Source organism: Phasianus colchicus, chromosome 1 (genome assembly GCF_987193195.1).
Source record: "Phasianus colchicus chromosome 1, bPhaCol1.hap1.1, whole genome shotgun sequence".
Taxonomy (NCBI): domain Eukaryota; kingdom Metazoa; phylum Chordata; class Aves; order Galliformes; family Phasianidae; genus Phasianus; species Phasianus colchicus.
Window position 1 is genome coordinate 111995934 of NC_143436.1, and position 25234 is coordinate 112021167.

Genomic DNA, 25234 nt, shown 5'->3' on the forward strand with positions numbered 1-25234 from the left:
TGCCTTAATATGTGGAGATCCAAACTGAATGAAGATATTGAGGCTTTGAGACAGGAGTGTGTATTTGTGAATGTAGTGCAGCTATCCCTGTTGTCATACCTCTTAATATGGCTTGATGCCAGTGAACACACAGGTGAAATCTCAGCTGGTCTGTTTTTATGGTCTTTCACTTCCTGGAAATTCTTTCAGAATTCAATGTGTTGTGCTTCTATGTTGAACTTTGCTTTCACATTAGTCAATTATCTAGTTTATTTAAGTCTCAAGATCATAATGGTCTTTCTGAAAGTAATGTTTTTGCATTGGTTAATAGTAAGATTTTGAGATACTACTACTGTGACTTTTATTCCAGTTGTGCTAATCTTTATCTTGATTGTTCTGTTACCCATCGCGTTATGTCTGATAATTCCTTCCTGGTTTTGGTTTTTGGTTCTGGGTTGGGGTTCTTTTTTTTTTAAATTAGTTATCCATGAGAGATATAATTTGATTAACAAACTTAATGTGTTGAAGGAAATGTAGACTCGCTTTTTTTTTTTCTTCAGATTTTTAGTCTACTTCTTAGTGTACTTTTAGTATTAGTTAGGTCTGATATCTCCTTACAAAAGTAGTGGCATATTACAGAACTTTTCTCCTAACCCTGTTTTCCTTAGACTTGAATTTTTAAAAAGTTGGAAACTTCTAAGTACTAGTACCTGTTAGGTTTCTTTTGCTTTTCTTTCATCCTGATGACTACATCAGATCTAATTCACATAATCACTATGAACTAATAATTTTGTTAGTCATTATGGCTTTGGGATTTGGTTTTGTGTGTTATTTAGAACTAGTGAAGAGCTGGCCTCTTTTCTGTGTTTTATGAGTTAGTTCTTCCAAGAGGTTTTGTTATATGCTATCAAGAAAAGTAATTTTCTGAAGTATTGTGCCTTCTAACTACTGTTTATTTCCCAGTTAATTTTTTTCTGCTTATCTTCAGGTCTCTGTTCCTCCTGGAGCTTTGGATTGTTGGGTATTTTTGAGTTGTTTGGAGGTCTTACAAAGAATAGAAGGCTGCTGTGATAGGGCTCAGATAGATGCAAATGTTTCCCACACGGTTGGTTTATGGAGCTATGCTACTGAGAAGGTGAGTAAATGAAGTGTTGCACTTGTGGCATTACAATTTTGAAGTAGGCCTTTTCTTTTTATGGAGCAGACTTTTAATGTTTTCTTGTGAAACTTGTGACATATCATTCTGTCTGTTCTGAGTGAGATATGCAGGTTTGTTATCCAGTTGCTCCACAGGTGGTTGAGACCTGGGGATTACTATAATTACGTTTACTTCTTTGGAGAAGGGATGGAAATGAGGAAACACTTCATGTCATAAAGCTGTCTGTCTGTAACACTAACTCCTCCACCAGCCTTTCCAGTCCTCCCCTGCCAACAGTTTGACAGTGATTGGCTAATTAAACTCCAAAATAAACTCATGTTTTTTGACTAAGAGAAAGAACATTTATTTTAATTATAGCAGATGTTGACCAGATTTAGATGCCTTCAAGATTCTTAATAGAGATTACACCAATCTTTTTTACGTAGTTTTACTTTATTTCCTACAGCATGTTAGTATGCTAATAATATACCTTAATCTTTACTGAGGGTATAATCCTTGGAGGCTTGTGCAAAAGGCAAATACTAACTTGAAACTTTTCAGTTGAGAAGCAATTGTAATAAATAAGGAGGAAGTCTGAAAGTTATAAAGTGGCCTTTTTAGTGCAGTTAAGCCCTTTTCCTAATCACATTAATGCTTTTTCAAGTTCCGCTTTTTCTATTTCTCTATAAGAGTTAGTGTCTAAAGCTGCTATAGTTTTTCAGCGTTGAAAAATGATATTGAAAGTTGACAAGAAACTTCAGAAGCTAATGAAATACTATATTGTGATCTCGGTGGATGTTCTCAGAGATCACTGCAAGCTTATCCTCTTCTTTCTGTAGCCTGTAGAATATTTTCCATTTCTTGTGATCGTAGTTTGTGTATATTTCAGTAAAGCTAAGAATCTTCTGCTGATTGTAGGTCATCCTTGTCTGAAGTATTACAAAAGCAGAGAAAGACAATTTCACCTTAGAAGACTTAGTGCTTAAAGAAAGAAAGTGGAAGGGAAGTTCAGAATAAAGAAAACAATCATTTAAACTGCTGCTGATTGCATCAGATTTCATGTGCTCCTTATGTATTTCTAAAGAAGCTTTGTACCTGTTTTGGAAATGTTCATGCCATTTGTAGTTCTTCTAACTCAACGAGTAAAAAGGGAAAAATTATAGGATAATGAGTAGGAGTAAGGTGAAACAGAATGAATGAAATCTACCAACTAGTGAGAAATGTGGAATTTAATGTTTTTTTTTGTGGATTTTTTTTTTCCTTTTATTGGCCACCCACATTTTATATAGTTTAGAGCAATCTAACAAGCTGAGACCTTATTTTCTTGGAGGGGAGGAGTTAACCTTAGCAGTTGATTGAGTTAGTTATGCTAAATGAGATACCATATGGCCAACAGTAAACTTGAAGGCAGGATCCTCTGTTGACTTCTGGATATCAAGCATGCCAGCTGCTGTCTAGAAGGAATTTTAACAGTAGTTGCATGATGCTGTTTTAACACTGATGCTAATAATGTGGAAGAACATCTAATCATTGTGTGCACTTACGTTGTTTTTAAACTTCTGTGCTGAGATATAGATGCAGTAGAAATTATCTTTTGGCAGTAACTGTAAAACATCCTTAACTTTTTTCCTGTTTATAAGGAAAAATAGAAGGACACAGGGATTTGATGCATGTTGAGTCTTTAACTTATATTATATGTGATTTAGTTCTTAATAAAACTAATTTCTACAGGAAGTAAGAATCATGTAATTACATTTTGAAAGGTTCTCTATTCTCTTCCCACAAAGCAACTTTGATATAGATTTATAAGCAGTGTAACATAGCAGCAGTATTTTCCATAGAAATATATTGTGGTTTTAGAACAGTGTGATAAAATAAAAGATTTGTTATTGTCTTTGTAGCCTGTTGAAATCAAGTATCTCTTTTTTTTTCTTACAGTTAAAGTCTCTGGGTTATCTGTGTGGGCTTGTGTCAGAGAAGGGACCCAATTCAGAAGACCTTAACAGAACTGTTGATCTGTTAGCAGGGTTGGGAGCAGAACGTCCTGAAACAGGTATTACCAGGAATGTATACATGCTTTGTGATAACTGACTTTGTCTTAAATACATGGCATATAAATACAACAATAAAAATAATTTCCAGATATCCATATGTATATATAACCATCGATACAACTGTTATATCTTAAGAGGATTTTAACTTAATCTCTCTAATACTTGAAATCTTCAATGCTTCTTCTTACTTTCACAAGTATAAGGTTAAAAAAGCCCATTTACCAGCATTTAAGTAAATATTCTTAAACAGTACTAGTTTTGAATGAAATTTTTAATACTTTCAGATAAGTATTGAAAACAAAATTCATTGAAAATGAAATGGAAGCTCTTTGATGTCATTCAAAAAGATAACCTGCAAGAGGAACTACAGAATGATATTCTTTGATTGGCTGAGCAATCACATTTATTTACTTGGTTGTGAATTTCTTGTCATTCACAAAGCTATTTCTGAAGAGAAGAAACTTTCAGATCTTAAAAGTGCAAGAACAATTAGTATTTTTTAAGTATTTTTGCCAGACTGACAACTTACTTGCTCCTGCACTTATGATGTATGATTCTCAGTTCAGCACTGTAGTACCTGTTTATTGTGTTTATTGAAAATGGGGGCTTTTTTCCTTCTGGAATATTGGCACATATTAAGTCTGGCAGAACTTTTAAAATGAGCAAGTTACCTCAAGGAAAAAAATTTGGTATATATTTGGTAAGGTGTAAAAACATTTTTTAAATTACAATATACTTCTGACATACTGTTTCATAAATCTAACAGTAGAAAGTTGTGAGAATATTGCTGGTGGGAAAATACAGTGGTATTTAAGTACAATTGTGTGTGTGTGTTGCTGGGGTGAATAAATGTCTTGAAGAGTTGTATGGAGAAGTTAATATACTTAATTATATTGCTGCTTGTCTTTATCCTTCTCCTCTGAATATTTCTCAGGTATGAGTGTATGCACACAGTCACATTTGTTAAACAGCCTTTTCTGATTTTATTTTAGAGTCTGGGGAAGAAATGCACGATCTACTTTAAGTGTTGGGAATAGGAATTTGTATTTGTAAGTGATGTTTCCTATTCTTTTTTTCTACAGCCAATGCATCACAGAGCCCTTACAAGAAACTTAAAGAGGCCTTATCATCTGTAGAAGCTTTTGAAAAGCACTACTTAGTAAGTATAGTCTTCTGTTATTTACATTATAGATGGAACAGAGTCAAAATTTCCACACCTGAAAAGATGATGTTAGGAACTTCAATCTGTCTTTTGGTATCGAAATTCATTGCTCTCATACTGAACACACCAAGGCTGATTTGTTTTACAACCAGAGGCTCTGTGTTTGTCCTGGGTTTCAAGGGTGGAGATGCATTTTAATTCTTATAGTCACAGTGCTGAAGCTTGTCTGTAAGTAAATATACTTAAATATTCAGAGAGCCTATGTCATGGCTATTTGCTCTCTAAAATTGAGTCGTCTTTGGAAGACTATTGTTATGTGAATGCAGCTTTCTTTCAAATAGTTTAGACTTGCATCTTGCAATGCTTATTACACGAATTAAGTTAGATTGTATAATTTCTTATATGAAGTGTGGGATGTGTGAATGTTGCAGCTCGAGCTGGCAGAGTCTGAAACATTACAGTTTTCATTGCATGTTAATTTATATGTTTATTTCCTGGCAGCTCCCTTATTGAGGAGCTGTTGTAGTAATATTGTGGTTATATTTTACAAGAAATGGTTAAATAAAACCCAAAACACCTGATTGTCACAAAAATGGTTAATTCTGTTCTTGCTTCTTTTCCTTAAATTATTTTCCTCTGATATTTCTTATGGTTGCAGAACTGCCTTTAAAGTCTTCTGGGGAAAAATTAGATGAAAATTGAGCACTTTTTTCAAATGTGAAAACTAAGTGGTTTCTTGTTTTTACAAAATTGTTATTAAAGAAAGTCTCAAAAGATATTTTATGAAGATAGCAGATTTTACTTCCATGCTTTGTTTCTTATGAGAAGAGCTGGATAACAAGCCTGAACTAAGATTTTTCAGAACTTCAAGATATGCTTAAATGTTCAGTTCTACGTTGGACCCTGAGATCTCCACAAAATTGAGTGGTGTCTTCCTAAACTTAAGAAACTAAGTGGGTTCTGCAGAGGTTGCCTATGAAGGAATTGCTTATGCTGTTTGTATTGCTGACTGCTTTTATTCTGAAATTCAGATAGAAAGCAATCTTTTATATTATATGTAGTTGTTGGATAAATATTTACTATATATATGTAACTGTTCTATCCACTGTATTCAGTGGAGAGCTACACAGAATTAGTTGAAAATTCTAGACACAACAAAGATAATTTACTTACATTTAAAGTTTTAATGAGTGTGGAAAGTGAAATGCAGCTTTTTGGAAATATTGAAAGAAAGAAATTGGGCATTTTTTATCATAAAAAGGCTGCTTTATTATTTCTCTATTTAGTTCGATGGCTAGTCTTATGTGACGACTTCAGAATCTTTTGTTAAACTATCAGATCTTCTACAAACGTCTTGGCTAGTACTTCAATTTTGGGGGAATATAGCTTTTCGTTTTATGTGTAGCTGGTGATGCAGGTGTCTCTTTTTATACTGATTGGCTAAGAAGTGAACCAGTCTAGTTTATTGTTGAGTACTGTTTGAAGTTGTTTAATGAGAAAGGGAGAATGCACAGGTGATTTTCCTCTAGGCTCTGTTTAAGAAACATCAAGAAGTGGCTAAGAAGACCTTTGGAATATTGTTTTAGGTCACTTTCCTGCCTCACAGAAATAGAAGCTTTCTGACAGATACTCCACAAACAAAATTAGGCATTTGAAAGTTTTTAAGCAGTCTCTTTTGGAGAATAAAGTGATACTTAATATGCTAACTGAAAGACAATGAGCTGCTGAGGAAATGGCTGGTGGTTTGTAAATGTGATTTATAAATGTGGTATGAAATGTCTTTATGGCCAAAGATGGTTAGATGTTTGAGAAGTAAGTTTGACTGAGTACAGTGTGTAATAGTGACAGATCTTTCTTACTAAATATGCAGTTATTACAGGCTTAGGGCAAGTTAAGGATAGTGACCTGTAGACAATAGGAACTAAGCTTAAAAATGACAAACTTCAAATCAAGATTGCATAGCTTCAAGCAGTTGCTTTAAAGCACAGTTTGGAAAGTAATTCTTCCAAGTGCATCTTCATATTCTGCATGTAATTGTATGCTTACATACTGCTTTTTCTTAAAAATGAAACCTTCATATATTTGATGGTATTATGTGCAGCCTAAGTGAAAGAGTTGTGTACTCTATGCTGTTATTATTATTTTTAAATAGCAGTAGGATCTTCAGGGCAAGCTCTAGTATTTTGAGAAATATGTTACACCAAGCTGTATTGTGGAATGTTACACTATACTATCTTGTAATGATGCCATAAAGGATATACTTGGTGAGAAATAAATGCTTTCGAAAAAGGATTCAAGTGTGGAGAAGTACTTAAAATTGTGTCTGAATGTTAGTTTTGTGTTTTTTGAATTCTCTTTTTTGATAAGGCTTTTCTTCTGCAATTCACAATGCAGTTATGTTGTAGACTGCTCCAAAGTATGTCCTGAAGGGAAGAGGAAATCTAAAAAGTGACTTATTCTGTTAGTTTTGTTTTAATAGCTTAGTTACTGATAATGAGTTTGTGTGAAATACTAAGTAGCACTACTTAGTGCTACTAGAAATACATAGTTTATATTAACTCTTTTCTTTCAAACAGGATCTGTCCCATGCCACCATTGAAATGTACACAAACATTGGGAGAATTCGCTCAGCTAAGCTTGTTGGAAAGGATTTGGCAGAGTTTTATATGTAAGCATTAAAAGTGTTAAATGCATTAACTTTGAAAAGCTTGAATGTAATGCTTGAGGAAACCCATATTTCAAAAGGAGTTTTTGAAAATATTTTTTATTTTACACCTATGCTAAGTTTCTGACTTTATTTTGGGGGGAAGGAGAAACAAGACAGAAACTGTGGATGCTCCATCCCTGGAGGCATTCAAGGCCAGGCTGGATGTGGTTCTGAGCAGCCTGCTCTAGTGGTTGGTGACACAGCACGTATCAGGGCGGTTGAAATCAAATGATCATTATGGTTCTTTTCAACCAAGACCATTCTATGATTCTATGAAATAGTAAAGAGCTGAGAACTGGTGGTCTTTTTATACTGAACCCTAGTTCTTCCCTCATTATTTATTACTGTTACTTTTAACTCTGCGTTTTTTGCCTTCATCTTTTCTTCCATGAAGGAAGAAAGGGCCAGGAAGGAGATGTAACCTTGCATCTGCTGTAACTTGCTTTCTTAACGTGGATTCTGATATGTTTCAAAGTTAATAGTTTTTTTTAACTGTACACACACTTACGTGCATATACACTAAAGAGCCAGAAAATACATAATTTAGAAAGAAATCAGTTTTGTATTTGTATACAAAATTTTTATTGCCGCCTGTGGAAAACTTAATGATCTTATTCCTGTGTTTGTTCCTGCTGTTAAATTCTGCTAAATGATCCTCCTGCGTTGGCTTTCTGTTTTTATTCTTAAAGAATTTGGGAATTCTGAGTGCTTGATGGTTTTTAGTGCTCTTATCTTTGAGCCTGCTTCCTGTCTACCTCCATGAAACCAATCTGAACTTGTTGCAAGATTCTCCTAAATTAATGTAAACTTTCACCTGAGGGAATAAAATCAGGTTAAAAGACTACCATGGAACTGTGTGTAGTGATAAAAATGATAACTAAAATACTAAAGTGTTTTTCTGCACTGAAGCTGTTAAGGTAGCATGTTCTTAGTTAACTGTCAGAAGACTGAGATGACTTCATCATGAAAGTGCATTTGTGGGAGGTAGCTTTACCTCACTTGCTCTGACTTATGATAGATATGTATAGGAAGTCTCGTTGACATATGATATATTTAGACTAATTGCAGTTCTGCCAAATTGACTTGCAGAAGGATAGACCAATACATTGATCTGGCACCAGCGCAGTGAATAGCGTAATGGCTGGTTGCTGTTTGTTCTGCATTCATATAAAATGTTCTTCTCTCATGACTGCTTTTTAAAAGCATGTAGAGACAGTTTTCATGGCCATAAAGAATCTAGTATCACTCTGTATTCATTTATTTTTAAAGGAGGAAGAAAGGTCCGCAGAAGGCAGAAGTCTATCTTCAAGGAGCACTGAAAACTTACCTTGCTGAGGGCTGGGCATTGCTTGTTACGCATACAAGAAAACAGTTAGCAGAATGTCAGAAACACCTCGGGCAAATAGAAAAGTATCCTCTCAAAGATGGAGCCAGAAAATCAAGACTGGATAAAACAATACTTCTGCTTATTCTTCTGACGTAGCTCTAATTTTATTCAAGATTTGAGACAGACAAATATCAGACAGCTGTTTCTTATTTCCTGTGTTGCTTTTCATTTCAGGAGAGTTGGGTTATTTATTTTTTCATTTTTTTATGCCTTGTTCACTTAATATCTTTTGCATATGCTGCTACTCTTAGTTTTAGACTACGTCTATGCTCTAGAGATTCAACATGTATAGCATGAAATTTGTCATTAGTTCAATATATGCCATTGTAGGGTTCCTTTATGATTATGTTTGTACTTAATCATTGTGGTAGTTCTTATGCCATAGTTTTTTTCATTTGGTAATACACCATTAGAAATTTTGCCTATATTAAAGGGCTTCATTTGCTGGTTTTCTTTACAAAACTGGAAATACCTTTTCCTGTATATGACCTGACAGTGATTTTTTTCTCTTTGATACTTTGCAGTATGTTCACCCTGTGAACATAACTGTGTTGCTGTGCTGCTGCTACTTTCAGGGTACCAGGTGTGTGTAAGGAAAACAGTCTACTGACAGGCCTTGGTTGCTCTTTTAAATTCATTTTGGCATTGGAGACACTTCAGTTTGAATTTGCTTTTCATTTTAGCCTCATGTGGTGTTGCCTAAATTTAGTAGCTAGCTTAAGTAACATAATTCTAATTTAAACTGCTGTGCTTTGTGTATGTTATAGGAAAAACTGGCAAATTTTCATTATTTCATGATATTTCAAGGGACGAGTACTGCTTTCACAGCTTTAAATCAAACTTCTTTGGGTGCTCCAACTGGGGTGTTCAGCTTAAGAGGTTTACTGATGCAAGAGAGCTCTTGTGGAAGTTTGAAGGAAAGACTTGATGGTATTACTCCTTTTTTTTTATTGTTAGCCCAAAAGCTAACATGATGATCTTTGGGTGACAGTACCGGGAAGCTTACTGTAACTGGTTGTGGATTTTTCTTTCCTTATTTTTTTTTTGTTTCCTCCCTCCCCTCCACATAAACATTCTTTTTTTAACCAAACAGCTATTATAATGTATCCATTGAAAATTCTTAGATTGCTGTTAAGCACTACTATTTTTTTCTGCTTCGTTGTGTATGTTCACTAAATACTTAAATGAATATATGTATCCTCAGCAATCAAAATTTAAAGAATGCCTTAACTTAATTATGGTAAATGGTACTCTAACAACTGGCATAGTATCAGCAGAGTAAATCAGAAAGTAATCAAATACTCAAGTTATTTAATTCTAAATGTGCAGTGTAACACAACATATTGGGACATTAACTTGCGTACTGCATTTATCTTTTGTCAAGTAATGAATTTTCTCTGCTCACTAATATTTTTAGATGAGAGTTGGAGGGAAGACTGCTGAAGTTAATAATGGATAATATTTTAGTAAATCTGAGAACGTGGTGATGTTGAAAGTAGGTCTTATATTAAAAGATTAGAAAGGCAGTACTGAAACTGTGGTAATTTTGAAATGTTGCTACCTCATGTTTCCTTAACTTTATTAGTTATCTTCAAATAAGCAGTCTTTTAGCTGGTGATAATCATCTAACGGAAGATGAGCGTAAAAGCTTTTGCCAAGAAATACTAGATTTTGCCAATCAGCAAACAGAGAATCAAGGTAAGCCTGGCTTTTAAATGCATAAAGTGTTAGCTGCTGTAATCTTTCCCTGAAGTAGACAGGGAAGTTTTTTTTCTGTTTGGTCTCATTACCTTGTATATGACTTCTGAATCAGCATGGCTCTTCTTCTATTCAGAACATTTATGACGCTTCTGAAATAGCCAACTAATCAGTGATGAAAGAGTAATTTTCATCCTGAATACCAGGAGGTTTTTGTTTTACCTTGTTTATCTGTTTCTGCTTTTGTAGCTCATAATTTCTCTTGTATTGCTTGGTGGTTTTTTTTCTAGTTCCTAACTTAATTTTGCCTCTGTGTTGCTGACATGCACATGGCAGCTCTGTGATTGATTATGCTTTTTCTAATGTTAGACTTGTTCCCATCCATTTCTACCTTCTTATTTTGATTCTTACCTTTCATTATTCATTCCTCTGCTTCATTGATGTCTTGTCCTCAAAAAATATAGTTATTTTTATGTAGAAGTTGTTGTTTTTTTGTTTTTTTTTTTAATGAGTGAATGTACCATATGCAATTTTAGACTTAAGTTTTCAGTTTTTTTGTTTGCTTGCTTTTGAATCCAGAAAAAGAGAAAATCCTTTAACTGGTAAAGTTGTTGGCTCAAGGCATCAAGCTTATATGTGCTGTTAGTTAACAAGCTGTGAGAATTTTATCACCTTATTTTACTGTGCTCATCTGTGATGATTTATGTAAATCGAAATGTTAAACTTTTGCTTATCTGCCACCTTTCCACTTAGTTGTCTGCCTAAGCAGTACTAACACTGTATTAGGTGTATTCTTAGAAAATAAATCCCAGCATCCTAAGCGTAATCACTGTGCAAGATAAAACTAAAATATGAAAGTATTGTTTTGTTTTAAAAGGATTTATTGTGAGAAGTTGTTGATCTGTTTAATTCTAGGGATTAAGTTTTTGAGGGGAAAACAGAAATTTGCTGATTTTTTTTTTTTTCTGTTTTGTTTTTATCTTTTCAGGTCAAAAAATTATATTGCCTATGCACTCCTTTGCACAGTTGAAAACTCTACATTTTGACCCTCCAAATGCTGTTGTCCATGTAGGTGGGAAGTTGTCTATTGAGTTGACTTTGATGAGCCAAATGCCCATTCCTATCCAACTGGATCAGATTGCTATTCATGTTCACTTCAGCATTGAAAAGAATAATTACAGAAAAACAGCAGAGTGGCTCACTAAGCACAAAATCTCCAATGGTGTTATCAGCTTTCCAAATGAGGTTGTAGGATTTCCTTGGTCAAGAAACAACTTGCCTGCTCTGGAGCTGTATGAAATGTATGAACGGAGTCCCTCAGATAACTCTTTGAACACAGCAGGAATTATCTGCAAAAATGTGCACATGCTACTACGAAGGCAAGAGAGCAGCAGTTCTCTGGATAAGCCCTCAGGGCTAACTTTAGAAGATGGGGCTCATGTGTTAAAATGTCACAACTTGATACTGGAACCAGGGGTCAATAAAATAACATTCAGTACTCAGGTATGTTTTTACAGTTGATTGAACTAATATGTGGGAAAGAACTAAAAGCACTGACTGAGAAAGAACATAGTTCTGGCAAGTGATACTTGAATTGCTTCCTGTTACAGTATGGGTTACTCTGTTCACATTGTGGATTTCTTCTTATTGTTCTAGACCATAATTTCCCTTCAAAGAGGGCTGTTGTGTTTGTTCTGGTTACTCTTCTTAATTACCCTCATTATAAACCACGCAGTGAATGACAAGGGACATGCCATAAAGAACATAAAGAGTCTCTGCTAAAGGAAGCTGAATTTACATGAGTAAAAACATGTGGAAGTAGGAGGTCACCACCTAAATGCCACCCTCGGAAAATGGCTGAAGTTCTGCTTCTGCCATATAGTACTGTATATGAAACTCTTCCAAGTCCTTATTTATGCATGCATTGTAAGTCAGATTCCTACTTGGAGTTATCAGTTTTTTTCCCTGCTTTCTTTCCTCCTGCAAGTTAGGAATTCCTAGTAATTGCTGAGATATTTAAGGATAGTAGTCTTCATCGCTTATGCTTGCATTATATCACCACTAGTACTAGATGGTGCTATAGCTAGAAATCATAGAATCACAGAATCATAGAATCACTCAGGTTGGAAAAGATCTTGAAGATCATTGAGTCCAACCCTGACCTAACCATACGACCCTAACTCTAACAACCCTCTGCTACATCATGTCCCTGAGCACCACATCCAAAGGGTTTTTAAACACATCCAGGGATGGTGACTCAACCACCTCCCTGGGGAGCCTATTCCAGTGCTTAACCACCCTTTTTGTGAAGAAGTGTTTCCTGACATCCAACCTAAACTTACCCTGGAGCAACTTGAGGCCATTTCCCCTTGTCCTGTCACCAGTGAGAAGAGGCCAAGCCCGCTCTCGCTGGAAGCACCTTTCAGATATTTGAAGAGAACAGTAAGGTCTCCCCTCAGCCTCCTTTTCCCCAGACTAAAGAGCCCCGGTTCCTTCAGTCTCTCCTCATAGGGCATATTCTCCAAGCCCTTTACAACCTTGTTGCCCTTCTTTGGACCTGGATCTTGGATACTAGTCCTAGGTCTTTTTGGTAGTGTAGTGGTTTCTTGGTTTTTAAGTGCTTAATTCATTTTGTGACCTTGTACTTTTCTGGCTTGTGGTTAGTTTGTTATAATTGTTAATGAACTGGTGAAAGGCATTTCCCTCCCTGCTTAATTCTAGTAAATAAAATGGCAAGCCTTTTCAAAAGGCTTCACCATCTGTTTGGAGTTTCAGAAGTAGGTGGTTCTGGCCTCAGCATATCATTCTATTTCTTTAAGTATTGTCTCCCTCCTCAGTTCTGTAACCCTTCATAGGAAAATATTTAGTAGAGTTCAGTGCTGCAGTAATGAACAACAGTGCAGTGAAAATTTGAGTGAGAAAACACTGATGTCTGAGTCACTGATGTCTTGATGGTGCAGCTTTTCTGCATAACTTTTAATACTACTTAGATTTAATTCTATCCAGCATTAATATATTTTATGAATTCCTCTTGGAAAAATTGCACATGGAAAAAGAATACCTCTCACATTCTGTAGTAGTAGTGGCTAAGTGTAAGTAGAATCAAGAATAAATATACTATGAGATGATAGTGCATTAGATTTGTTTTTTATAATGTTATTGCAAAATATCTAGAATCTCATACAGGTCAAGGGAAGAGTTTGAATGTGTGCAAACTGAATAGCTTGAGCTGAGGGCTGTGCCTGATATGAACCTTGTAGGGTTTTATGAATGTTAGCTAAATAAGTACCTTGCTTCTTGCTAAATGCAATTTCAGTACTTAATAAAGCTGCATTTTAATTTATGTGCGCTTGAGGAGGGAAGGAGGAGAGGGAACAATTTATTTGGGGATTTTTTTTTTGGTTGAGAGAGTAGCTACTATATTAGTTATTCTGATTGCTTGACTTAGCATGCACTGTGGTTCTTATTATCTTAGCGTGGAAAAAGATGCACCTTTTGTGAAAATCTTGTCACTTATGGAATGACTCTTTTGATTTGTTTTTTTTTTTTTGTTTGTTTTGATTTACAAATACAAAAGGTCTGATAAGTGAGCTGAGAAAATACTTGTCTTTAATAGAAGGTTTGTTTTTGAAGTAATTCCTAAATTGAAAATGCCATTCCAATGTTTTCTTCAAAGGCCAAGGAACCTGGTACGTACACCCTCAGGCAACTGTGCACTTCAGTGGGAAAAATACAGTTTGTCCTTCTTCATATTTATCCAATAGTGCAGTATGATGTCTATTCTCAGGAGCCCCAGCTAAAAGTGGAACCGACGACTGGTAGGTACAACTGCTGCACTGAATTTGATGAATTCTGTTATACTCTCCTTGGAACTAGATTGTGTTTTTTGCCTTGGATTTTATTTGGGATGTTGTCTTACTTTTTAGTTTTGAGCTAGATTTTTTTTCAAATTATTGATCCAGTATGGTGTCAATTATAGCTTGTTTCTCAACAACTAATTGCAGAGCTTATCTCAAACTTGAACGTGCAGTATCACTTAAATATTAGGTGCCATTTGAGTTCCCATGTGCATTAGGAAAACTCAGTAGTTGAATTTTTAATTGACTGAACTGATCAGTTAGTTCAGTGACGCCGCAGTCTCTTTCATATTTAAGAAATGCATACTACAAACTGAGCTTCTCTGTTGGAGATTATAATATTAATTTATTAGAATTCTGAATGCATCCATTGATTTAGTGGATGGCTGAGAATTACGTGTTGTAGAATTTATTGTATTTGATATGCTGAAGTTCATAGTGATTTTGTTTTCAGGTTGGGGCAGATGAGTTAATAAGCATTTGTGCTATCATCCCAGTTAGAGGGGTTGCACTCTAAAGGAAGACGGGCATACTGGGGAGAGGGAATTTATCATATTAGCTACCTGAGGAAATTGATGGATGTGATTCAGATATTTGAGAATCTATGTGCATACTTGCTTTCTTCTTGTCTTGTTTATGTAAATACACCATGTGAGTATGACAGGTACCACAGGCGCAAAAATCTAAAGTGGTTTACAACATGGAGAATTCAGTAAAAAGCTTAGCAAAATCCTTAGGATTTTATCTTTCACTGAATTCTGTGCTGCCGGAGCTATGCAGTCTATAAGTCAGCTAATCTAGACCTAGGTCATATACATAGCATGAAGAAACAGGTTGGTTGAACTTGAATGACCAAACCCACGATAACAGGATTTAATACCAAAAGCCCAAACTTTTAAGTTGCCCTAAAATGTGTAGCAGAGTGCTTGGAGGATTTGGTAGCAAACTTTAGCAGTACTGGAGTCAGTTGACAATTTCTGCTTTCTTCTTCAGATAGTCTTTTGGCTGGCATTCCACAGAAAGTGAAATTCACAGTGACTACAGGTCATTACAGCATGAAGAGTGGAGATACTTTGCAGCTCAGTAATGCTGATGCCATGCCTATTCTGTACAATCCAGAGAGCAAGGCAGTGATCTATTCCAACACCAGAGGTAAGCAATCAAAATAATCTTCAGATAGCTGAAAATTCAGTAATCCTGAAGTAAAATTTGTTAAGACAATTACACTTTTTCAGTAGTTGTTATTGAGAACAATTCTAGGGAACTGTAACTGAGTACTTCAGTGTAGAAGGGTCTTAACCTTCCACCTTCAGAGTAGTACTATGTACTTTTCAGTGAGTATAACTGGATGGCTTTTACTTGCATGGATGAAATACTGTAGATATGGAGAAATAGTTGCTGGCTTTGTGATTTCCAAATGTATGGTGATGAGCTTCTTTTACTATGCAGAGTATGTCATAACTAGGCAATACAGTTTTGTTGTCAAGTAGTCTAAGTATTTTTACTTAGTGCTTTACTTAAGCACTTTTACTTAGTGCTCTTTAGCCAGTGTTACATTTAAATACATGAAGTCAAAGGGTTTATTTTCCTTTCCTGAGTAAGAGTGCTTTAGTGTATCTTCAACTGCTCGAATACACTCAAGTTTTGCGTAAATGAGAACAGTCTTAATGGACATAACTGAGATTGAAATAGACTATACAGATATGTACCCTATGTATTAAAGTTCTATAAGGAATCACAGAATATCTTGAGCTGTGAGGGGGCCCACAAAGATCATCAGTGCTAACTGTCCTGACTCCACACAGGACCACCCAAAAATCAAACCCTATGTCTATGTCTGAGTCCAGACACCCCTTGAACACTGACACTTGAGGTTATGCCCACCGCCCTGTGGTGCAGACCCTCTCCCCGACCCCCATCTGCCCTCCCCTGACACAGCTCCATGCCGTTCCCTCGGGCCCTGTCGCTGTCACACAGAGCAGAGCTCAGCGCTGCCCCTCCGCTCCCTGTGAGGAGCTGCAGCCGCCATCAGGCCTCCCCTCAGCTCCTCTGCTCTGCGCTGAGCACAGCGAGGGGCCTCAGCTGCTCCTCACACACCTTGCCCTCAGAGCCTTCCCCATCTTTATAGCCTTCCTTTGAACACTCTCTAACAGCTTTATGTCCTTACATTGCAGCACCCAAATCCGCACCCAGTGCTGGAGGTGAGGCCACATAGCACAGGGCAGAGGGGACAGCCCCTCCCCTCACCCAGCAGCAGTGCTGAGCCTGGTGCCTCTCTGGGTACAGTTGGCCCATTGTGCTGCCAGGACTGCTGCTGGCTTAGGTACCACTTGCTGCACTTGCTGTCAACTAGAATACCCTTTCTGCAGGGCTGCTCTCCAGCCTCTGAATAAGGAAATTTAATATGCGTTTTCAGTAAATGTTCTTTGAAATAAAAATGAATTATGAGAATAAGGAGGTGAAGGACATGGTGAAAAAATTCAGTGTGTGAATTTAACTCTTCAGCTAATTTGAAGTCTGTTACCAAGTCGTCCTCTTGGTTTTTCCTTGAATGCTGAAAGAAACTGTTGCGCTAAATGTGGTGGTTACCTTCCTACAATTTGAGAAGGATAGAGCATCAGTATTGAGAAGTTGTATACAGCAGTGGTATTTAAGATGTGTGGATTGTAGTTAATATGAGAAGCTTGCTAGGGAGGTATGAGATGTAGTTTCTCATTTTTGTTTCTGAAAATATGAAGGTCTTGCTAGGTTATGTTACCATATGTTTTCTATGACAGGTCTGTAGGCTCATTTCTGTACTTAATTACAGAAATAAGCTATGAGGGGATAAATGTTTTCAAATAACTTTTCCCTTTTCTGCACAACCACAGAAAAGATCTCAGAATCATCACTAAGAATTCAGTCTTCTGAAAAGATTACAAGCATCAATTTGCCAGTGGCTCCTGCATATCATGTGATTGAATTTGAACTAGAAGTCATGTATTTACCATCAGCCACAGAATCTGCAGAGGAGGGAGAAAGTACCACAAATAAAGAAGTTCAGAGAAAAAACAAAGAAAAACAAAAACTGGACAACTGTATGGCAACTGTTGATCAAAAAGTAAGATGACATTTAATATTTTTATTACAAAATCTGCTTGATCATGGGAACATGGACTTCACAAAATATTAAGTGAGGTTAATGGTGGGAAAAACTGCTTACATTGAGCTAACTTTCCCTTAAGATGTAGATGCCAAAATCTTAATGAACAGTATCAATGTAGAGAATACATAAGCAGAAATCTACACTGTCTTCTATGTTGTCACATGTTCCTCTTGCTCATACTTGAATATTCATGTTCTGATGCTCAGTTTTTATAGGATATAGGATACTTGTGTCTTTGTGAAAGGTAGCATGGTGGACTTTAAATCCTCCTTTTTTGGAGGTATTTCTTCTACTTGCAAAGTGTGTATCCTTGTGTGTCAATATTATGGTTAAAAGGAATAGGTATAGATTAGCACTATTAAAATGGGATGTGACAAGTTATTTTTTATTTATTCATATCAATTCCTCTCCTCTCCCCACACATACAAAAAAATAATGTTAAATGTATGTGCAAGAGAAATGTAATAGTTAAGTGTGCTGCTTAAACTTAAAATAAACAGACAATATATTTTAAGCTTGTTCTTAAGAAAGTATTACGAAGATATTTCAGTAATAGTTCTTATAGCAATGTATTTAATACTGACCTTTTATCAGATTATTATGTTCAGATGCTGTTGATAGTGATGCTATCATTTTTTTTTTCCTTCTGTCCACCTTCCTTTATTTCTGGTGTTCAGAAGTGAGTGTATGAGTTTCCGTGGGAAAAGCTTCTTCAAGATTTCATACCTTGCTCAGAAAAAAGCAGAAGGCTAATGCTTTTTCAGATTAACTCTGACATACTGTTTTGTTTTCTTTTTCATCTGGATGCATTAGACATAGACACTGAGCAAAGGTTTGTTTGGAAATTATGAGAAAAGTAAAGACTTGAAATCAAAGCCTATTATGAGCAAGAACTTTGGTCTCTTTCTCTTTTAGGTAACCATTGATTGTCCTTGGTCGATTTATTCCACTATTATTGCATTAACATTCTGCATACCTTTTAATGCCAAGCATTCCTTATTGTCAGCTGGCAAACGGTAAACAAATTAAGCATTTCTTATTTGTTTCTTCTAGGAAAACAGGGATCTGGAATTGCATAAGTATTGTCTATAGCTGACTTTTTTATTATGTTTTAAATTGGACTTCTGCTGTCCTACAGTTTCTTGCTGAAAGTTTGCATATTTTCTCTAGTGTACTTTCGTAACAGTAAAATAAGCACGTCTTCAACTTTTCTGGAAACACAATTGCATAATCATAGAATGGCCTGGGTTGAAAAGGACCAATAATGATCATTGAGTTTCAACCCCCCTGCCAAGGGCAGGGTTGCCAACCACCAGACCTGGCTGCCCAGAGCCACATTCAGCCTGGCTTTGAATCCTCCAGTGGATGATGGGGCATCCACAGCCTCCTTGGGCAATCTGTTCCAGTGTCACCACCCTCTGAGTGAAAAATTTCCTCCTAATATCTAATCTAAACCTCCTGTCTCAGTTGAAAACTATTCCCCCTTGTCCTATCACTATCCATCCACGTAAACAGTCATACCCCCTCCTGTTTATATGCTCCCTTCAAGTATTGGAAGGCCACAGTGAGGTCTCTCTGGAGCCTTCCCTTTTCCAAGCTAAACAAACCCATATAAAATATATAAAACAAACCAAACTGATCTATTTCTATGTAGTTATTTGTTTCTGTTTTATATGAAAGAGTGTGTTTTACATCCCTGTTTCTACAGATTAATAAATATTGAGAAAAGATCGAAAGAAATACACCTGCTTTTATATTTTTTGCACGAGCTGTGCACTTTACAGCAAATTTATGGACCCTGTATTCTGTAAATGTAAAAATGGAAATTTGCTAGAAAATTGAGCAAACTTCATGTTTTTCAGGAAGTATGTGCAAGTCTGCATACAGAATTTGTCAGAACTCTGCTTTCAGCTTTCAGACAATAACCTAAAAAATACTGCTGACTGTACAGATTTGCAGCTGGTACCTCTGAACTCTGAATCTCAACAGGTAAAAAGACTCTCCTGGTGTTTTGTGAGCCTGTTGACAGGAAAGATAGATAAAACTTTCTGCTAGTAATACCATTAACACTTCTGTACGTAACTTTTGTAGGAAGGCTGATAATTGGTGTTGTTACATCTTTGTGATCTTCTGAGTAACTTTGATTCTTAAAGATGCTTTAGAAGGCACTGCTGATGTTAGATGAAATTCTAAAAGATGTGGAGATGATTAGCTTGTCCATTCACTTGTAACCTTGTTTTTTTAAGCTATATTGATACCAGAATGTACAAATATGTGTAAGAGGATGTGTATTTCCATTTCTCCATCAGAGGAAGGAAAACTAATGCTATAAACAATTTCTCTTTCAGGTCATATATAGTAAGCAATCAATATTCTTTGTGTGGGAATTGAAGTGGACGAAAGAGCTTCCTCTCTCCTTGCAGTGCCTGTTTTCAGTCAGCTTTTGTCCAGCTACCTCTGAAAAACAGTCTCTTACCCTCAAGCCGTTCACTTATGAGTTCCAAGTGGAAAATTTTTTTGTAAGCATTCTCAAGTATAGTATGTATTAACTGAATATGATTTCTTAATATACACCACACAAAAGGGAAGTCGAGAAATATATTTTAGAAATTCTCTTTGAATTGAATTGAATGAAACTGAAGATCATTTGAAAGCTGTGTATTCTATGTTGAATTGTAGAACTGAAAAAGAGGTGAATTACATGCTTACCCCTGGAATAGGATAGGAGAAGAACACTTGTGTAAGCTTCCTTGAACTCGATTTTTGTTTCTTGTTTTGGTTTTGCTCTGTTTTTCTGCCTCTTTGGGCTCGTGACATGAAGAATGTCTGTAGATTACTTACTGAGCTGCTTTTTTCCTGGTGACTTCAGGCAGCCCTCTCCAAAACAAACTGCCATTTCCAAAGATCTTTGCTATTGTAAGCATTTGAGTTGTTTTTGTAGTGCTTTTGTATTGATGAGCTCCTCTAATTAAATATTTAGGATTTGCTAGGCCATTATCTTAAGTGTTTCTTCTTTTCCCCTTATGGACAAACTTCTTTGATCTGCTAGGAAGCTTAGGCTAGGTATGACTTCCCATTAAAGGAGCTTTATCAACATTACAAGATCTCATCTCTAAATTCAGTTATGTTAGCCTTTTTGATGCTTGGGTAAAAGTAGCAGCATGAGAAATATTTCATTGGGTTAAATCCTTTTGCCCATTTTCAGTGTTGCTATGTTTTTTGCCTGCTCATTACAAAATGGTGCTGAGCAACAAGGTATCTTTTTGCCTACTGGCATGTAACTAGTATTTTTGGCACTTCTATCAGTACCCTTATGGATATATTTTTTTAAAGGGAGCTAAATGTTTCCAGCACTGATATTTTAATCCTTTTTCTTTGAGGAGAGTAGAAGGTTTAATTTTGTAGTAATTAAATTTGTTCCATGATAATATGCACACCTTTATTCAGGGGACCATGATGGTATGAGTGATAAGTAAGTTCACTCTCAGAATTTTTGTGGCATGTCTGGGAAATGAGGAGTCAGAAAGCTAATAAAAGTTTTTTCAGTTATGATAAGGTAGTTATCCATTTAAAAGTACTGGAAGGCTGAACAGTTAAAAGCTTGGAAGTGGGGGGAAGAATTGTGTACTCTCTACTTGTATCAAAAATAATTTAAATCAAATTTGGTTTAATTTTAGCAATAAAAACTTAACTGAGTCTTGCATTAAAAAAATTAAGACATGAATGTTAAACACAAAAATAAGTTTATAGTATATAAATTGTCAAGTGTTGTTTAAACACAACTAAATGCACCCCCCTTTTTTTATTTCTTGGTAACAGTATTCTTTTTTCTTCCTTACAGACACTGTACCATGTGAAAACTGAAATTTTTCCACCACTGGGGACAGAGTACTGTAAAACAGGCTCACTATGCTCCTTAGAGGTGTCCATCACTCGTCTTGTTGACCTCTCAGAAGTTGACAGAGATGAAGCATTAACAGAATCAGATGGGTATTGCACAACAAAACTTATGTATGAAGGTAAGAATATTTTTTCAGTCTCAATAATGTCACCGGCCAGACTTCCTGTGAAATACATTCTTGTATTGTGATTATGACTTCCCAGTTAAGCAGTTTTCATTTCATTAAGGGTGAGAGTTGTGATTTAACCCTGGTAGGCAGCTAAGTACCACAGAGCTGGTCTCTCACTTCTCAGAAGGCTCAGGGTGAGAATCAAAAAGATAAAACTGAGAAAACTCATGGGTAAAGATAAAGACAGTTCAGCGACTAAAGTAGAACAACTAAAGTAGAAGATGCGTGCACAAGCAAAGATAGATAACAAATTTGTTGGATTTACTTGTAAGGAATTACTTGCTATCCACACGCAGAAGTTCATCTGCTTCCAAGAAATCAGGTCTTTATCATATATAATGGTTACTTGGGAATATAAGCAATGTTACTTCAGATGTTCCCCACCTCCCCTTTCCCCTGGCTTTTATTGCTGAGCAAGGCACCATGTGGTATAGAACATCCCTTTGTTCAATCTGGGCCAGCTGCTCTGGCTGTGTCCCCTCTTAGCTCCTTGTGTGCTCCTGGCCTCTTTGGTGACAGCATGAGAGGCAGAAAAGCCCGTGATTCTGTGCAACTACTGCTCTGCAACAGCTAAAACATCAGTGTGTTACCAGTGCATAGCAAACCCACAACCAGCTTCGTATGAGCTACTATGAAGAAAATTAACTCTATCCCAGCAAAAAACAGGACAGTGAGAGTATTTTATTTTTTTTTGTTAACCTGTCTTCAAGTGTAAGTGCTACTCAGGCTGGTTGAATGATTGTTTGAGGCAATGGTCCCTTTGGTGTAGGGCTGTTTTCTTACTTTGCACAGCTCTTATAGAATCACAGAGTGACTTGGCTTGGAAGGGACCTTAAAGCCATCCAGTTTCAACCCACTAGTGCAACCCACTAGATCAGATTGCCCAGGGCCCCAGCCAACTTCACACAGAAAATCCTGAGTTTTTAGATACTGTAAAAATACTGATTTTTTAAAGTGTTCTAAAACTATACTGGAGGTTCTTTTTTTCCAAGATTTTTGTAGTGTCTTCTCTTTGTTCTTGCAGTTGTTGACAACAGCAGTAACTGGGCAGTCTGCGGAAAAAGTTCTGGAGTGATATCTATGCCTGTAGCAGCTCAAGCAACTCACAAAGTCCACATGGAAGTGATGCCACTGTTTGCTGGATATCTACCCTTTCCTGATGTCAGATTATTTAAATACCTCCCTCATCATTCTGCTCACTCCATGCAACTTGATGCTGGTAAAGCTATCTTGAATACATGGCTTCTTAGAGAAATGATTCTGCTTCTTCCATGTTCTTGAGTAAAGAGAAAAGCAAGGCAAGGAAGTGTATTGACCAAGTACCCTTAGATGTTTTTTGTATTGATCTTCTTTTATTGTTCTAATTTGAAACATTTAAGGTGCAGCTTTAGCAGAAGGTTTGATTTCAGGTTGCAGTCTTAACATGTGAGGAGAAATAATAGACACATTCTTTTTTTACTTCTTTTCTTACTTCATTTAAAGATTCTGCTGCAAATTAGTTATCACTTAATTTTTAATCAAGTGAACATTGATTTGATAATGAAACTTCAGGATTAGAAGATTGTCCCTTAACTGCACACCTCTCACATCTCTGTTAGTTTTGAAAACACAGTTTTTGTAAGAACCAACTAGAAATAGAAGTACTGAGAACTTGTGGCATATAAACCATGTCAAGGCTTGAACTACGAGTGACCTTGAGATTTTTATTTGTACTGTTGAATAGCTCCAGAGCTCTAGCACACAACTTACCATTTGTCCGTAGCACTCCTGGAACTGCCAGTGTGCAGTCTTCTAGTTTATGACAAATGTGAGGTAACGTTACTCAAATTTTTCACATAAACCAATATAATTCACACTGTTGAATCTGCTGCTTGCCAAACTTGAGCAGACTGTTACCTCAGCAGAGATGTTCAGTAACTGTTAACACATGGTAAGTTGACTGTGTGTCTGAGTTCTGAAATAATTTTGAGTTACTTAAATCACTTCACAGAATGAAATTGTGGGTTTTTGTTTTGAACAGATAGCTGGATTGAAAATGATAACCTGTCTGTGGACAAGAATGTGGATGATCAAGCTGACAGCAGCAGCATAAGGAGCAGAGGTAGCTTGCATTCTGCAGCTAGTGGGGAACACAAAGGTTTGCCAATGCCCCGTCTGCAATCCTTTTCATCTGGTCAGGTCTTCAACTGCAGCACGGGTATGCAAATACTTGTCATTCCCAGCAAGGACGACCATGTTCTCGAAGTCAATATCACGTGACGACTCGGTATAAGAACAAGGAAAAAACAAACAAAAAACATTAGAAACTGGATATGAAAGCACTTTAAAGGATTATGACCTGATTAGTCTTTGTTGCAACATTTTAACGCTAAAGAAACCTATGGCACTCAACATTTACTGGCCATGGAAGCACCAGACAATTGTATCAATTTAAATGTACAGTGAAGCTTGTGTCAGCTAGTTTATATTGCCACTTTAATATGTTTTGTGTGAGCTATTGGGTTTTCTCCTTTCAGTCACATCCCGCATCTCAACACAGGGCAACAAAAACAAAATAAATCCAAATATTTGGACCACTTTTTTATTTTTGTCTGGCAGCTGATAGCTTAGTTTAATGCTTCCTACATATTTTAGAGTTAAGATTTGGGTGACACAATTATCCAAATCTTGGAATTTTATGTAATTTACAGGCTTTTCCACATGTGCCACAAGTACAGCAAAGCATACAACAACTTGTTCATCGACTTAATAGTTGCTTTCCTGATTTTTTTTTTTCTTTTAGCATTGTTAATTCCTGTCATTGCAATCTTATATTGAACTTCCATCGTTTGCATACTTAAATGCATGGAAGCACTACTGCTATAAACAATCTTAACTGAACAAAATTCCTTAATTTTTTTGAGGCTTTCTCCTTCACAGAGTATACACTGTGATGTCACATATTATATGGTTTTATTTTTTTGGGGGTGGGATGGGTGGGACATCCTCTTGCATAGTTCTTACCAAAGAAAGATACTGATAGAATTTAATAATAAATTATTTGGCTTATTGAGTTCCCAGATTCATTTCTTTTATTAGCATTTCTAAGTGGCTTGGTTTTCTGCTCCAATTTTGAAATTGGGGCAAAAATTTCAGTATGAGATAATACTTGAACAGTCAACCTTTCATCACGAAGGCTTAGTGTAATTATTACTGATTAGAGGCCAGGCTTCCGCATTCATGGGGGAAGAAAGAGGTTGGTTTGATATAGGAAAGCTTGCAGATGTAGAATAATTGTGAAGCAAAGTTAAAACATGTAACTTAAAGAATTTCATTATTTATATCTTGAAATGTAAATACAAAAAAGTGTTTAAAAGAGAAAGTGTAATTTTTGTGAATGTTGCAAATTCACCTGTGACTGGAAAAATTACAACTCCTGATGTCCTGCTTCTGGTATTGAAACTTGTGCATTTAATGTGAGAATGACCTTTTCTACTTGCAGTTCAATAATGGTGCATTGTGAACAGACTCCACAGAGGAAAACCATCCCATATCAGATATTTGTCAGTAAAGCTAAACTTATTAGGGAAAAAAAAAACCAAAAAAAAAAACCCCAAAACAGCTCATTAGGCAAATCATTTTTTTTGTTTGTTTGTTTTCCTTTTTCTAAACTCAGGTTCTGCTAAATTACAAAGGGGAAGGAAAAAAAACCCTCTTTCCAAACTGAATTGCAGTTAAGGAGTGAAAGGATACCTTACATTGTTTTTGTTTTTGTTTTTATTTTTATTTTTTTTTTAAACAATGTCTAAATAGATGTAAAAAGTAGATCTGCTAGCTGAAAACGTTACTGTTACGCATCTTCTTTCTGTGAAGGAATGCCCTTTCTCTGTGGAAATCATACCATTTTGTTCTGGATAAAACCCAAAGCATCATTTAGTGTGAGTGAATGGCTGCTGGGATTCTTTGACTGGAAAAGGTAACGAGTTTGTGACTTTGACACTGCAGGTATTCTAATTGATTCCATTTTCATGGTTTGCTATTAAATCATTTTTCACATC

The 25234-nt window shown here is 36.1% G+C and overlaps 1 protein-coding gene across 3 annotated transcripts in view; it reads left to right on the forward strand.

Moving 5' to 3' along the window:
• Positions 1 to 24966, forward strand: part of TRAPPC10 (trafficking protein particle complex subunit 10) — a 42259-nt gene extending 17293 nt beyond the window's left edge. For all 3 annotated transcript variants that reach the window (XM_031594614.2, XM_031594615.2, XM_090123356.1), the window contains exons 8-23: positions 968 to 1114; positions 3056 to 3170; positions 4254 to 4330; positions 6910 to 7001; positions 8310 to 8450; positions 10013 to 10125; positions 11114 to 11628; positions 13802 to 13943; positions 14976 to 15134; positions 16853 to 17082; positions 18043 to 18143; positions 18990 to 19116; positions 19476 to 19646; positions 20969 to 21146; positions 22222 to 22416; positions 23218 to 24966. In XM_031594614.2, the coding sequence (XP_031450474.1) occupies positions 968 to 1114; positions 3056 to 3170; positions 4254 to 4330; positions 6910 to 7001; positions 8310 to 8450; positions 10013 to 10125; positions 11114 to 11628; positions 13802 to 13943; positions 14976 to 15134; positions 16853 to 17082; positions 18043 to 18143; positions 18990 to 19116; positions 19476 to 19646; positions 20969 to 21146; positions 22222 to 22416; positions 23218 to 23456 (2742 nt within the window). In that variant the 3' untranslated portion in view covers positions 23457 to 24966. The remainder of the gene's footprint in view (positions 1 to 967; positions 1115 to 3055; positions 3171 to 4253; positions 4331 to 6909; positions 7002 to 8309; positions 8451 to 10012; positions 10126 to 11113; positions 11629 to 13801; positions 13944 to 14975; positions 15135 to 16852; positions 17083 to 18042; positions 18144 to 18989; positions 19117 to 19475; positions 19647 to 20968; positions 21147 to 22221; positions 22417 to 23217) is intronic.
• The last annotated feature ends 268 nt before the right edge of the window (positions 24967 to 25234 follow it).